Genomic DNA, 14,405 nt, shown 5'->3' with positions numbered 1-14,405 from the left:
TGGAGACGAATCAAGGAATCCCGAAGACTCACTGACTACAAGTCTTCTTCGTATAGAACAGGGTACACACAGGTCACCTGGATGAAGGATCCATGAGGGGCTTTGTTCCCGTTCCCTTGGCGTACAGTTTTCTGACGGTCCAGCGTGTGAGGTGCTGAATTTGTAGAAGTAGCAAATCATCGGCGATTCTTCGAGGGGTCCACCATAGAGACACTCAGTTCCGGATGTTGGGATGGGTACTCAACTTAGCGACGGTTATGCTGAGACCTTATTCAATTATCATTAGTAAAATAATGAAATATTCAAGAACTCCTAAGTATCTCTAAGTACAAATATGCATTTTGGCTGACGAATATTGAGCATTGAAGTCCGTGAAAGAAATAAACAAGTACACAAATAACTCAGTAACAGCAACAGTAATTTCAGTTTAGTTTTTTGGACAAGACACTGCATTTTATACTGTAGAAGTAAGAAAGTAATCAACTAGTTCTGCAACAATGTTTCCTGCAATAAAAATTCATCACTGAAAGGGGAAGGCTACAAAATTTGTATCATTTACACCATTTGAACTGCTCAGTACAAAAATCTCTCTTTATTTTCTCTTTCTTAATTTCCAATCAAATTTCCCACAAACCATTGTTAGAGCCAGCGTTTCCTTCAAAAAACCATCCTGGTAATACACGATCCGATCATTTTGCTCCCTACTAAAACCACTCTAATCCTTCTTGATGCTGGCCTTGATCAGTTGCAGGTTGTTGGTCTGGAAGCACTTGAAGCCCCGGAAGGCCCAGTGGCACGAGTTGTCGTCGGTGTTCTTGTCCACGCACTTCAGGATCTCCGCACGAACCTCGTCGGCATCACGGCCATGGGCCAGCTGCAGGACCAGGTTGTCCACGATCGGTCCGTTGTTATCGTCGAACAGCTCCATCTTGTTGAAGATACACTTGATGTAGCACTGGGTCGTGTCGTCCTCTGGGAAGTCCCACTTGCGGTACTTGGCCACCAGCTCGTCCGAGATGGATAGCGAGGACACACACTCCGAGCGGTACGTCTGCAGATCGTCCGTGGTCTTCACGGTAAAGTCAGCGGCGGCCTGTAGACGGAAGAATTAAAAAAAAGTTCCAAATTACTCCAGAACGATCTCCCGAAACCTTAACAGCAGCTGCTTACCACGGCGATCAGGGCAAAAATGGCGATAAACAGCTTCATCTTAGACGGGACGGCTTGAACGACTTCGATGGTGCGGGAAAAACTGGAACTGATGTTCTGTTTGGTCAGAATTGGCCGCTTTTATACCGACTGATAATGGGCCCCCACAGCGGACGGTTTTGATTGGTGGGGCCATGCATCGCATCACATTACACCTTTTGTGATGGAGTCGAGGAGGTTACTTTTGATCAGTAAATATTGTGGCTATAGCGGCGCGCAAGCGAGGATCGGCCAGCAGTCCCGCATACGGGTCAAAAATCTCCGGGATGAGGTAGTGGTGTTCAAGAATTAGATGGGTTAATATCATGGAAAAAAATAATCTATATTGTGTTTATTGTGTTATTCTTTATCACATATCCATATTTTGTTGTCGTCATTTATTAATTTGAAATTTTGAAATTTAGTTTCATGTTGTATTTTTACTGCCCAAATATAATTAATTTGATTGTTCACTTATTCGAATGAGTCCGATTGGTGTTTTGGTTGTTGTTTTCTTTAAAATGTACCTTATCTTTTGTTTTAAAAGAAAAATAAATAAAAATAAGTTGAACTTTCATGAAGGTAAAAGGGATTTAAATGCTCCTTGAGAGTAAGTTGGAAAAAGAACATGTTAAACAGGAGTTTAACATGTTCTTTTTCCATCTTACTCTCAACCCGTAAAAAAATCTAAAAAAAAACTTTTCATACGCAAAATTACACGTGTAGACAACTTCAGTAGTATTGATATTTTAAGGTTTATTTTTTTAAGTAAAATCCATAAAAAAAAAATTGTCTAAGAGGTAAAGTAATGTTTATGTTGAAAAAACTGCTCAAAGCAATTTATTAAGAACACGAAAAATTATAATAATGTATTGCAGTCATAAAAGGCTTCTTGAAATATTTTATTCACCTCCGTGTACGCACGAGAGCAAGCAGCAGTGAAGTGCTCAGTGCTCTATCGTTTTTTCGGATTTCTTCGCTGTAATTGATTGTGATCACCTGCGAGTTTTTTCGAATTTTGCCTTTCTTACTAAAGAAAGGTATAGGTTTTACTTTAAGGCTGGACGTCATTTTCACCTTCGTAAATATGTCGATTCAGCATGAATTTTCTTCGGAAAAATCGTCAAAAAATCACACTGCATCGATTTTAGACGCTCTATCGATTCACCTTGACAGAACTCGCCTATCTCCAACACTCGAATTTTGAAAAAATAAATTCCGTGGAGTTCGAGTGATGTCCGTGTGTGGTAATTTTTTTGCCAAATTTTGTGTCGCGTAATCCTCGGCTCCCCTATTTTCGATTTTGATTGTTGCAAGTGCATTTGAAAGCTGGTGTGCTGAACAAGGGTCATTTTGAGACCGAATTTCGAAATATCCATCTGTTTTCGGATGCGGCCAGACTTTTCAACAAAATACACAGTTTTCAAATGAAAATATGGTCAAAATTTTTCATTTTCATATCTTTTATTTATCTCAAAAATTGCATTTTTCGAGCTCTACAACCTCCCAAATTTTCATCCAGATCCATAATCTGGTTCTGGAGTTAGAGCCGTTTGATTAACCTACCAAAAGAAAAAAAATCCCTAAAAAAAGGTAAAAGCCCACCTGGTGACCTTTGCCAACACTTTTCATTTCCGATTTTATCCGAAATTTCTTTCTACATTCATAGTACAGACCATGAGTGAGCATCTGAAACAAATTTGACATCTATCCGCAATCCGGATCAATTTTTAGAGCGATTTACTTTTTGCCTTTCTTACTAAAGAAAGGTATAGGTTTTACTTTAAGGCTGGACGTCATTTTCACCTTCGTAAATATGTCGATTCAGCATGAATTTTCTTCGGAAAAATCGTCAAAAAATCACACTGCATCGATTTTAGACGCTCTATCGATTCACCTTGACAGAACTCGCCTATCTCCAACACTCGAATTTTGAGAAAATAAATTCCGTGGAGTTCAAGTGATGTCCGTGTGTGGTAAATTTTTTGCCAAATTTTGTGTCGCGTAATCCTCGGCTCCCCTATTTTCGATTTTGATTGTTCCAAGTGCATTTGAAAGCTGGTGTGCTGAACAAGGGTCATTTTGAGACCGAATTTCGAAATATCCATCTGTTTTCGGATGCGGCCAGACTTTTCAACAAAATACACAGTTTTCAAATGAAAATATGGTCAAAATTTTTCATTTTCATATCTTTTATTTATCTCAAAAATTGCATTTTTCGAGCTCTACAACCTCCCAAATTTTCATCCAGATCCATAATCTGGTTCTGGAGTTAGAGCCGTTTGATTAACCTACCAAAAGAAAAAAAATCCCTAAAAAAAGGTAAAAGCCCACCTGGTGACCTTTGCCAACACTTTTCATTTCCGATTTTATCCGAAATTTCTTTCTACATTCATAGTACAGACCATGAGTGAGCATCTGAAACAAATTTGACATCTATCGGCAATCCGGATCAATTTTTAGAGCGATTTACTTTTTGCCTTTCTTACTAAAGAAAGGTATAGGTTTTACTTTAAGGCTGGACGTCATTTTCACCTTCGTAAATATGTCGATTCAGCATGAATTTTCTTCGGAAAAATCGTCAAAAAATCACACTGCATCGATTTTAGACGCTCTATCGATTCACCTTGACAGAACTCGCCTATCTCCAACACTCGAATTTTGAGAAAATAAATTCCGTGGAGTTCGAGTGATGTCCGTGTGTGGTAATTTTTTTGCCAAATTTTGTGTCGCGTAATCCTCGGCTCCCCTATTTTCGATTTTGATTGTTCCAAGTGCATTTGAAAGCTGGTGTGCTGAACAAGGGTCATTTTGAGACCGAATTTCGAAATATCCATCTGTTTTCGGATGCGGCCAGACTTTTCAACAAAATACACAGTTTTCAAATGAAAATATGGTCAAAATTTTTCATTTTCATATCTTTTATTTATCTCAAAAATTGCATTTTTCGAGCTCTACAACCTCCCAAATTTTCATCCAGATCCATAATCTGGTTCTGGAGTTAGAGCCGTTTGATTAACCTACCAAAAGAAAAAAAATCCCTAAAAAAAGGTAAAAGCCCACCTGGTGACCTTTGCCAACACTTTTCATTTCCGATTTTATCCGAAATTTCTTTCTACATTCATAGTACAGACCATGAGTGAGCATCTGAAACAAATTTGACATCTATCGGCAATCCGGATCAATTTTTAGAGCGATTTACTTTTTGCCTTTCTTACTAAAGAAAGGTATAGGTTTTACTTTAAGGCTGGACGTCATTTTCACCTTCGTAAATATGTCGATTCAGCATGAATTTTCTTCGGAAAAATCGTCAAAAAATCACACTGCATCGATTTTAGACGCTCTATCGATTCACCTTGACAGAACTCGCCTATCTCCAACCCTCGAATTTTGAGAAAATAAATTCCGTGGAGTTCGAGTGATGTCCGTGTGTGGTAAATTTTTTGCCAAATTTTGTGTCGCGTAATCCTCGGCTCCCCTATTTTCGATTTTGATTGTTCCAAGTGCATTTGAAAGCTGGTGTGCTGAACAAGGGTCATTTTGAGACCGAATTTCGAAATATCCATCTGTTTTCGGATGCGGCCAGACTTTTCAACAAAATACACAGTTTTCAAATGAAAATATGGTCAAAATTTTTCATTTTCATATCTTTTATTTATCTCAAAAATTGCATTTTTCGAGCTCTACAACCTCCCAAATTTTCATCCAGATCCATAATCTGGTTCTGGAGTTAGAGCCGTTTGATTAACCTACCAAAAGAAAAAAAATCCCTAAAAAAAGGTAAAAGCCCACCTGGTGACCTTTGCCAACACTTTTCATTTCCGATTTTATCCGAAATTTCTTTCTACATTCATAGTACAGACCATGAGTGAGCATCTGAAACAAATTTGACACCTATCGGCAATCCGGATCAATTTTTAGAGCGATTTACTTTTTGCCTTTCTTACTAAAGAAAGGTATAGGTTTTACTTTAAGGCTGGACGTCATTTTCACCTTCGTAAATATGTCGATTCAGCATGAATTTTCTTCGGAAAAATCGTCAAAAAATCACACTGCATCGATTTTAGACGCATCGTCGCCAAGTCGACAAGTTGTCAAGTTGAGCTTCTAATGCTGGCGCGTACTGCTGGCGCGTCTTGTTATTGGGATCCAATATACTCTTATATGTGTTGGGTGCCCTATCGATTTTCATTTGCTACTATAGATATCGTATATTTTTCGGCTCTTTAGTATTAGCATTATATGCATAACTGTCCAGTATTTTTTTTTGAAACCTGCGACATGAGACCATTATGCAATTTAAATTCTGTCATTTATTTTTGTTGTGTGGTGGTCTAGAGGTTTGTGTCCTAACTAATATTTTATCTAGATCAGAGGCATAAGATTTAAATCTTGAGAAACATTGAGGTGAATTTGAAAGAGCTTTTAGAGAGTGGGGATCTTTTTAGAAAGAGGGGATCTTCTTCGAAAGTTCTTGGCTTGCTTCTTGTTGTTGGGAGAAAAAGGAAAGCTTTGATCGCAAGCGAGCGAGGGAGAGAACTTATATTCCTTTCCTCTCCACACTCGCGCTCACCGCACACGGCGCCTTGTGCTAAAGAGGCGATGGTGTAGAGGTATAACTTCAAGCGTTGTGTTGTTGTTTTTTTTTCGTTGCCAACTAGTGCTTCTTCTCGCTCGCGGGCAAAAAATCGCTGGCAACAGTGTCTGCGGCACATTCTGAAATGCCGCGCGGCGTGTACCTTTGAAAAAAACGGACAATACCAACACACAAAAGGGCTCGTACCAAAGCTAAAAAAAACGAAACCGCGGTGTGCGTTGTCACTGGCGCATGGGAAGCTTGCTATGATCGCGTTTGTCATAAACGCTTGTTTGATTACAAACTTACAAACATATTGTACGATTGAAAATATTCTTTTTGTGAAAATTGCGTTTTTTATTTCCTTTGGAAATCATATCATTTATAATACATTGCTTTCATCATAAGACTTTCTTTTGTGCTGACGTTATAAATAAACAAAGTCGATGTTATGAATTGAAAAAAGTTCTACCATTGTTATATTCTTTAGTAAGAAAGGCTCTATCTCACCCCAGGTGGGATTAAATCGGGTTTTTTCGCCGTATTTGATTGTGATTACCCGCGAGTTTGCTTCTCCAGCATGCCAAAGGCCGGCCGTGGCCGTGGCAGTTCGAGTGCGGCCTCGAAAAACCCGCGAAGTTCGTCTACCGGCCGTGTGCAAAAAGGTAAACAAACCAACGCCGTGTCGACCGCCATCGCGCAGGGGAGCGTGAGCGCAGAAGGCATCGACAAAAAGTTACTACATCCCGGATATGTTCCGAGATCACCAGTGCGAACCCGTTCAGGTACTTCCGGTGCCACGACCAACACGTCAACATCTGCCAACATTCCCATCAGGAACGAGTTCCAGATGCTGAGCGACGACGAAGAAAACAACAACAACAACACTGACGGTAGCAGCACTACCGACGACGACGATCGTCGTGCACGGAAAAAAGTGCCGACGCCAAAAACGAACAATTCTCCAAAGGAACGTAGACCACCTCCAATTTTTGTTTTGGACACGTTGGCGGACGATGTTGACGAGTTGCTGGAAGGCCTCGGATATTGTCTGAAAATCGGTAAGTCGTCAGTGCAAGTCTACACATTTGACAACAAGAACTTCGACCTGGTTGTGGAGAAATTGAAGTGTAAAAACTTCAAGTTCTACACATTCGACCCCGTGTAGAAGACAGCCGTTAAGGTCGTCTTGCAGGGGTACCAAGACCGCCAGATTTCCGATCTCAAGAAGGACCTCTCGGGTGCTGGAATAATGCCGCGTCACATAAAAGTCCTCTCGCGGAAGACAACAGTAACAGGTACACACACACACTGTACCTGTTGTACTTCGACCGCGGCACCGTCAATATTCAAGACCTGCGGCGAACTAAGGCGTTGGACGGGTTTTGGGTAAACTGGCGATTCTACTCAAAGAACCCGTCGGACGCAGCACAATGCCACCGTTGCCAGAAATTCGGCCACGGCTCGCGGAACTGCAACCTCTCGCCCGCTGTGTGAAATGCGGTGAATCACACCTCTCTGAGGCGTGTGCACTGCCGTGCAAGGCGGACCTGGGGTACAAGGCAGAGCAAACCAAGGCGCGCATCAAGTGCGCCAACTGTGGAGGTAACCGTACCAGCAACTACCGTGGATGCAGCGCACGGAAAAACTACCTCGAGGAGCAGGAAAAGCGGAAGAAGAAAGCAGCAGCGTCCAACCCTCCTCAGCGAAGCACGAGCGTAACCGTGCCGGCAGCTGGTCATCGTACGGTTCCAGCGGACAACTCAGCGTTCCCTCCTGGATGGGGGCGATCGTTTGCCAGCATGGTTGCTGCCGGTAGCGGCAATGCGGCCCAGCAAGAAGTTACCGGGGAAGATATCTTTACCCTACCAGAGTTCTTTGCTCTCGCGGAGGAGATGATGTCGCGGTTTCGGACCTGCCGCAACAAAGCGGAGCAATTTCTAGCAATTTCTGGGGAGCTGATGATCAAGCACATCTACAAATGATAAAACACTGTGATTTATAAGCTTTTTCTCTCTCTTTTCCCTTTCCTTTGCAATGTTAGCAAGTTTTTTTTAATTTTTTTTTGCTCTTGTTAGTCTTAGTAATAGAATTAATTGTTCCAAAATGGATTATGATGCAACACACAGCTGAAAGGAACTCCAAAACTCTGTTATGAATTGCAAAAGAACTGATTGTATCTTGATTATTCACCAATAAACCGAATTGAATTGAAATATTTTTTTAATCACTCTCAAATGATTAAAAATTGGTCTAAAAATTTTAATTTAAAAAATCCAGGTACGATGGTGTAGTGGTAAGCGGCTCCGGTGGAATTTTTCGAGACGAGATTAGCACAGTCCCGGTGTAGGAGTTGTCTCTCTGTGTAAAAAACTTGTCCACAGGTCGGCAGTTGGACTCACAGTATAAAGGTTGTCAGTTCAAGTCCCGGAGTGGATGGGAGCTTAGGCGTCAAAAGAGGTTTGGTTTCACATTTTTTTAACTATGTCGATGCCTCTGTGCTCTCTTATACTAACTAGATAGGAAAACCAGCAAGCTTAGTACAAGAGAGCACAGAGGCATCGATTTGTCAAGTTTTTATGTACATTGATATAATTATTAGTACAGTCATCCCACATATTCGGAACACTTTTGTAATAATTTTTCAATAGCATGTCAATCTTTTCTGTCGACACTACTATTTTCAGGACCTTTATTTGGACATTTTCTCTCTATTTTACTAGTAAAAGAAGTACTTTTAAAACAAAAAACTGCATCTAAAGACTATTTCATTCAGAGCAGCAAAACACTGCCTTTAAATTGCTGAATTTAACTGATATTTTCACAAACAAAAGGTATCAGACCAATCATCAAACACAACAAAGCTAAACTCGTAAGAAAAAAAAGTTCCAATGTGTGGATTTCAAGAGTCAAAGTCTTTCTTCAAAAACTTGATATAAAAGTTAAAATTTGCAGTTGTTCGATACAGCATTCGAAAGATCACAAGAAAAGCTTTCAAACGAAAGTAAAAGCGAATCATTAAGTTCAAATATCGATTTGCTATGATTTTTTTTTAACATTGGCCGATCTGTAAACTGTTCCGAGTATGAGGGATGACTGTACTTTAAAATATTATTTGTTCAGCATAATTGCTTTTAAGGCAAACAAAATTAGTTTATTTTTTTTTTGTAAACAAAAGCACAAAAATTCATTTTTCATATCAAGATTCCCCCTTCATCTTTTTTATCCACGCCAGAGAACAAATATTTGCAATATCCTTCATAAGCTTAAATAATATCGGAGAATGATTCAGGGCTGAATTAAAAGTTTTGATCATCCCAAACTCCAAAAAAAAATATGGAAGAGTCTGACTCCTTCCAACTGCAAGTGAAATTCACTGGTAGTGGCGTGTTTTGTTTATTTCGATTGCAAACATCGCTCATATTTTATTTGATAACAACACAACTGGGATCAGCTGCTGCTGTGGCCGTCGTTGGTCGGCCGAGGTAGACTCAATTTAAACTTGATTATGCTTATGTGCTCACCCCCGGGGTGGCAGTGACATGCTAATATTTTCGAATTTGAGTAACGGATTAGAAAGTTTCCATAAGTATGTACGATGGGGAATTTCTTTTTGGGGGGTGATGTCAAAGGCAAAGTTTATCAGCATATTTGAAAACATTTTGTCCGCACTGTCCAATTCGAATAAGATTGCTTCTAAATCCTTTCCGTAGAATCAGCTGATGTTGCTAAGAACGTTATACATAGTACTAATAAACATATCAACTATTGTCGCGAGCATTCGTTCTTGGTAATACGAGAAGAACCATAATACAAATAATGCAAGTCACACAGCCCAGATAACAACGGCGACGGGGTCTCGAAATTGAGGTAAATGTGCTTGATGGAGCTGCAAAATGATTTTCGCCAATTGCTGGCAATGAATAGGTTTTATTGCTTGATTGGATTTTGTAGGACATTCACTCACATGGCATGCTGAAAAGGGTAATTTATGGATGCAAATTTGCATTTTGCTAGCATTTTGTTGCCATTTTACAAAAAAAACCTTTTCTGGCAAGTTTTTTTATGCGTATGCAGGACATGAATTTGGGTTTTGTGCAACACTTCTTGGCAATTTTTGTTAAAGCTATAACTTACTTGATAAGAGATGATAACGCCTTTTAAAAAACATTAATCGAACACATAGATCTATATTGGTTTCTCAATTTGACTTTTTGACTTATAAATAACTAAACAAAAAAAATATGACAACTGGGCTATCGACAACCCAGATAATGTCGACTAATGTTGAACCAGACTAATGTTGAAATGAAAAAAAGCAAAGAAAACATTAAAAAATAATATTTCATTTCTATAAATTTATATCATTTTAAAACATTACTGGTTTACATTTACTATCCTACTACTTTCCTTTAACTATCCCACATCTATTAGCTATTTCGAAGGTTATTTTTGCATTTTTTTTCCTTCTCTGTCCAATTCGTTCTCCTTAGTAAGAGTAAACTCTCTCCCCATTAAGAACAAATCAGCTGTTGAAAGGTAGTCCATATCTCAGCTCAGGATAACAACTGCACCAGTGTATTTTTTAAAGCAACCAAATAAATGAAATGAAATGAAATGAAATTTACTATCCTATGCTAATAAACGGCCAGTAGATTATTAATTTATCAAAGTTGATGCCATAGTTTGCGTAAAGGAAAAAAAGTTAAATATTTTTTTTAAAAGCATGGAGTCTTTTGGTTGCTTTTCAAATAATCGAATTTAACATCAAGGGCCCAAACCACTTTCTTTTTCATTCCAGGTACCGGGCAAGTACAGATTTGTTGTTTCTCTTACGGCTAACAGAAACTAAAACTTAAAAACTATTTTTGTCTTGTTAACCCTCTTAGACCCAACTCCGACTATAGACGGGCACCGATTTGAAAAATTGCCAGAAATCAATTTTCAAATTTGTTTTCAACCTTCAGCAAACATTGTTGGAAAGAAAAACTTTGATTATTTTAGAAAATTTTAGAGTTGGTTGATAATTCAACTTTTTAAATGTGACTATTTTTTCTGAGGTCAACTTTGACTAATGGTTATAGTTTATCACAAAAACGTAAAAATACAAAAAGATTCGATTGTTGAGTGACTTAATAAAATTGAATAAAAAAACAGCACAGATGCCCACAGATAATAATTGGAACTTGTGGAATTGGCAAAGAACTATCAATAATAAACAAAACATAAAAATGCTAAATGCTTATAAACATACTTGAATTGAGTTAAGAAAATAGATAAAACAAGGTAAGAAACGTTTATTTATGCATTCACAATCAAATAAATAATCTTTAAGCTGTTAAATCATGTTGTGATACATTTAGCCATAAAAGTGGAAGATTAAAAAGGTTAACCCTCTACAACCCAACCCCGCCTTTAGACGGGCTTCGATTTAAAAAATCGCCCAAAATTCATTTTTCAACTAATTTTGATCATTAAAAAGCATTGGAAAGAAAAACACTTAAAATTTTAGAAAATTTATGGGCTGGAATTTTTACCTGTTTTATGTGACTTTACCAATGTTTTTAAAAATGTAATTTTTTTAGGTGTCAACTTTGGCTGTGTTTTTTACTAACATTTCCTATATTTTAAGTAAAAAGAAGTATGCAGTAATTTTTCTAGTGTCCCAGACTATGCCTCTACGTATTTATTTAAAATTTAAATGATAATGGTGCCATTTTATAGCAGAAAATGTGAAAAACAAGGAAGAGAAAAACATGAAAAAATTAGATAAGCAAAATTTAATGATAGGAGGTGATAGAATAGGCCATATACTACCAAAAACAAACATAAACTAAACAAAATAAATGAAAATTGAAATACTAAAAAAGAAACAAGAAAAACATAAAACAAGAGAAGTTAAGTTATTCGTAGAACAAAAGTTGCTCAAAATTACCTCCTGAACAAGGGAAAAATAAAAAAATTTGAAAAAAAAATTTGGGCAGTAGAGGGTTAACGAAAAAGGTAAAGATTTTATTTTTCGCACTCAGATAGAAAAATAACTGTAATCTTGTGCAATAATGCAATCCAAAAAATCGTGTGTTTCAAACCGAACCTTGAATTCATGTGTTCAGTTATTTTCCAGGGAATTTTTAACAATTCGACCACGACTTCTATTGAAAAACTGGTGAAATTTTTTAAAATTTTGAAAACTTGGCTGTGAAAAATATTATTTATTTTGAGATAATCTGCCGATCTTAAATGCTAGTCAACAAGGTATATGGAGAAGAAGCTACTTAGAAGCTGCAGCATGAAATTTTTCATCGAATAGTCAAGTAAACGCCTGCCGTTATGCAGACGGTCTTATTCAAGTGTGACTTCAGTTTGGAAACGTAAATTGGTCTAATATAATTTTTTTATAACGAATCGCTAGAATTATTTTTGATATTTCAAATTTAATATTATATATTTAATGATTTTAATTAACTTCTGTAAATTTATGTTTCCATCAAATATTTTTTTCATCGAATTCATAAAATAATTGCTGTAAAAACGTCAGGCTTTAAAAACTGAAACTCATAAGTAGTAATCACAACTCTTTCGAAGATTCAGATTTTAACATTACTAACTGTTTAGTTGTTCGCGAGCTTTTGTTTCCAATTGTAAATTAAAAAATTCAAGTTGTCTCAATATCCTTAACATTGAAAAAAGGCATTCGAACTTTATGAAAAGTTAACTTACGACTGTATAAGTTTTATTTAGAGACAAAACCGAGCAGACGGAAATAACTTGGGAATAACATGTTTTGTTAGCCGGTACCGTGGTGTAGGGGTAAGCGTGGTTGCCTCTCACCCAGTCGGCCTGGGTTCGATCCCAGACGGTCCCGGTGGCAGTTTTCGGACGAGATTTGTCTAATCACGCCTTCCGTCGCGATGTAAATGTTGGCCCCGGTCTAGCCCCGGCTCAGTCCAGGTGTAGGAGTCGTCTCCCTGGGTCCTTTCTCGGTGGAGTCGCTGGTAGGCAGTTGGACTAACAATCCAAAGGTCGTCAGTTCGAATCCCGGGGTGGATGGAAGCTAAGGTGTAAAAAGAGGTTTGCAATTGCCTCAACAATCAAGCCTTCGAACACCTAGTTTCGAGTAGGAATCTCGCAATCGAGAACGCCAAGGCAATGCTGTAGAGCGAATAATTTGATTTTTTTTGAACATTTTTTGTTATTTGAAATAAGGCCAATAACTTTTTATGTTATCTATATATATAAAAAATTTCGACGGTTTTGTTCGAACGCGCATCAGTTGATAACGGAAAGTCGGATCGGAGCGCTCTTTGCTGCGTTGGGTTCGTATAAGCCCAAGGAAGGTTCTTACGCTAAAGAGTGACAACTTTGGCCACTCCGGAACCGATTCCGGAAGATCTGCAGATTGTATGGGAAAAGTTGCGTAAAATCAAATTTTGATCACAGGAGGCTAAAAACGTCAAGAAGTGAAAAAATGACAAGACGAAGTTTGTCGGGGTTAGCTTGTTTATAACAAGATTTGTTATTCGTCGTTATGATTTTTGTGTTATTAGATTGTTATTGTAATAACAGACTAATAAATTATTTAGTTATTCTTCGAACAAATCTTTGTTATTATTTTTTGTTATTTTAACAACTAATCCGATCATCCCAATAACAGTTGGCGGTATTCTTCCATAACAAAAAATGTTATTCCCAAGTTGTTTTGGCTTTCAACCAATATCAGACTTATAACAAATTTTGTTATGATAACTTAAATTGTTATTAAACCCTTATGCAAAAATGGATTTTTCAAGAAAATTTCATAACACTTTCTGTTATTTTGACAGTATTAGTTATTGAAATGGCATGAGTTTTGTTATTACCGTCTGACCGGGAATCCACAAACTATGTTAAGTCAAATCTTACTGCCCGTTAATTAAACAGATTTGAAAACAAAAGTCAAACTTGGTCAATCTACAAAAAGGCTAATATCTTTTAACAGATTTTTCTAGCCTTTTGTGACCATTGCAGATGCTAGCATATGTCGCCATTATTGTAGAAATTTCAAATCAGAACGTTTTAACGCCCATCATTGGTGCTGCGATCCATACTTACAATTTCAATTTCTCGAAAAATACTCAATTTTGACTTAACATGTGCACTGATACCAAATCTATTATAATCTGGGCTTCTGGGTTTTATGTGAAAAAAACGACAAGTCAAAGAAAAAACGTTTTGTAAACTAAGGCCCCAGTTTTAAATCTTTTTTAAGTCCAAGTTTAACAGCGAATTGAAAAAAAAAAACTTTATCTGTTTAAAATAAAATCGAGATTTAAATTCAATTTTAGGGCTAAATTTGGCCGCGACGGTTATAAGTAAGGTTTGGTTTGGGTGGAGTAAAGTTAAGTGAATTTAATTGAATTTCGATGAATTAGTTCCCTTTCCCAGATCTACTCCGAATTAAAAAAAACACAACATTAATTTGATTTGAATGGCTATTATCGATTTAAAAAATTCAAGGTATTGAGAGATTGTACTGCCCTTATACCAGCTATAAAAATGGTCAATGAATCCGTATACAGGATCTTCAAAATTTCTCATGTTGTTTCGTGAAAATCAATGGGGAGTAGGGATAGCTTTTTACGAATTCGAATGATAGTATAGA

At 37.5% G+C, this 14,405-nt stretch overlaps 1 protein-coding gene across 1 annotated transcript; it reads right to left on the bottom strand.

The window, feature by feature from the left end:
- Nucleotides 1–570: 570 nt before the first annotated feature.
- On the bottom strand, nucleotides 571–1,309 carry LOC120429008 (general odorant-binding protein 99a-like). Its single transcript, XM_039594146.2, has 2 exons — nucleotides 1,171–1,309; nucleotides 571–1,093 (listed from the first exon to the last, which is right to left on the bottom strand). The coding sequence occupies exons 1-2, from the start codon at nucleotides 1,207–1,209 to the stop codon at nucleotides 716–718; spliced, it is 417 nt and encodes a 138-aa protein (XP_039450080.1). The 5' UTR covers nucleotides 1,210–1,309; the 3' UTR covers nucleotides 571–715.
- Between the last annotated feature and the right edge of the window lie 13,096 nt (nucleotides 1,310–14,405).

This window comes from Culex pipiens, chromosome 1, assembly GCF_016801865.2.
Source record: "Culex pipiens pallens isolate TS chromosome 1, TS_CPP_V2, whole genome shotgun sequence".
Lineage (NCBI taxonomy): Eukaryota > Metazoa > Arthropoda > Insecta > Diptera > Culicidae > Culex > Culex pipiens.
This window is presented reverse-complemented; position numbering and strand designations above follow the sequence as displayed.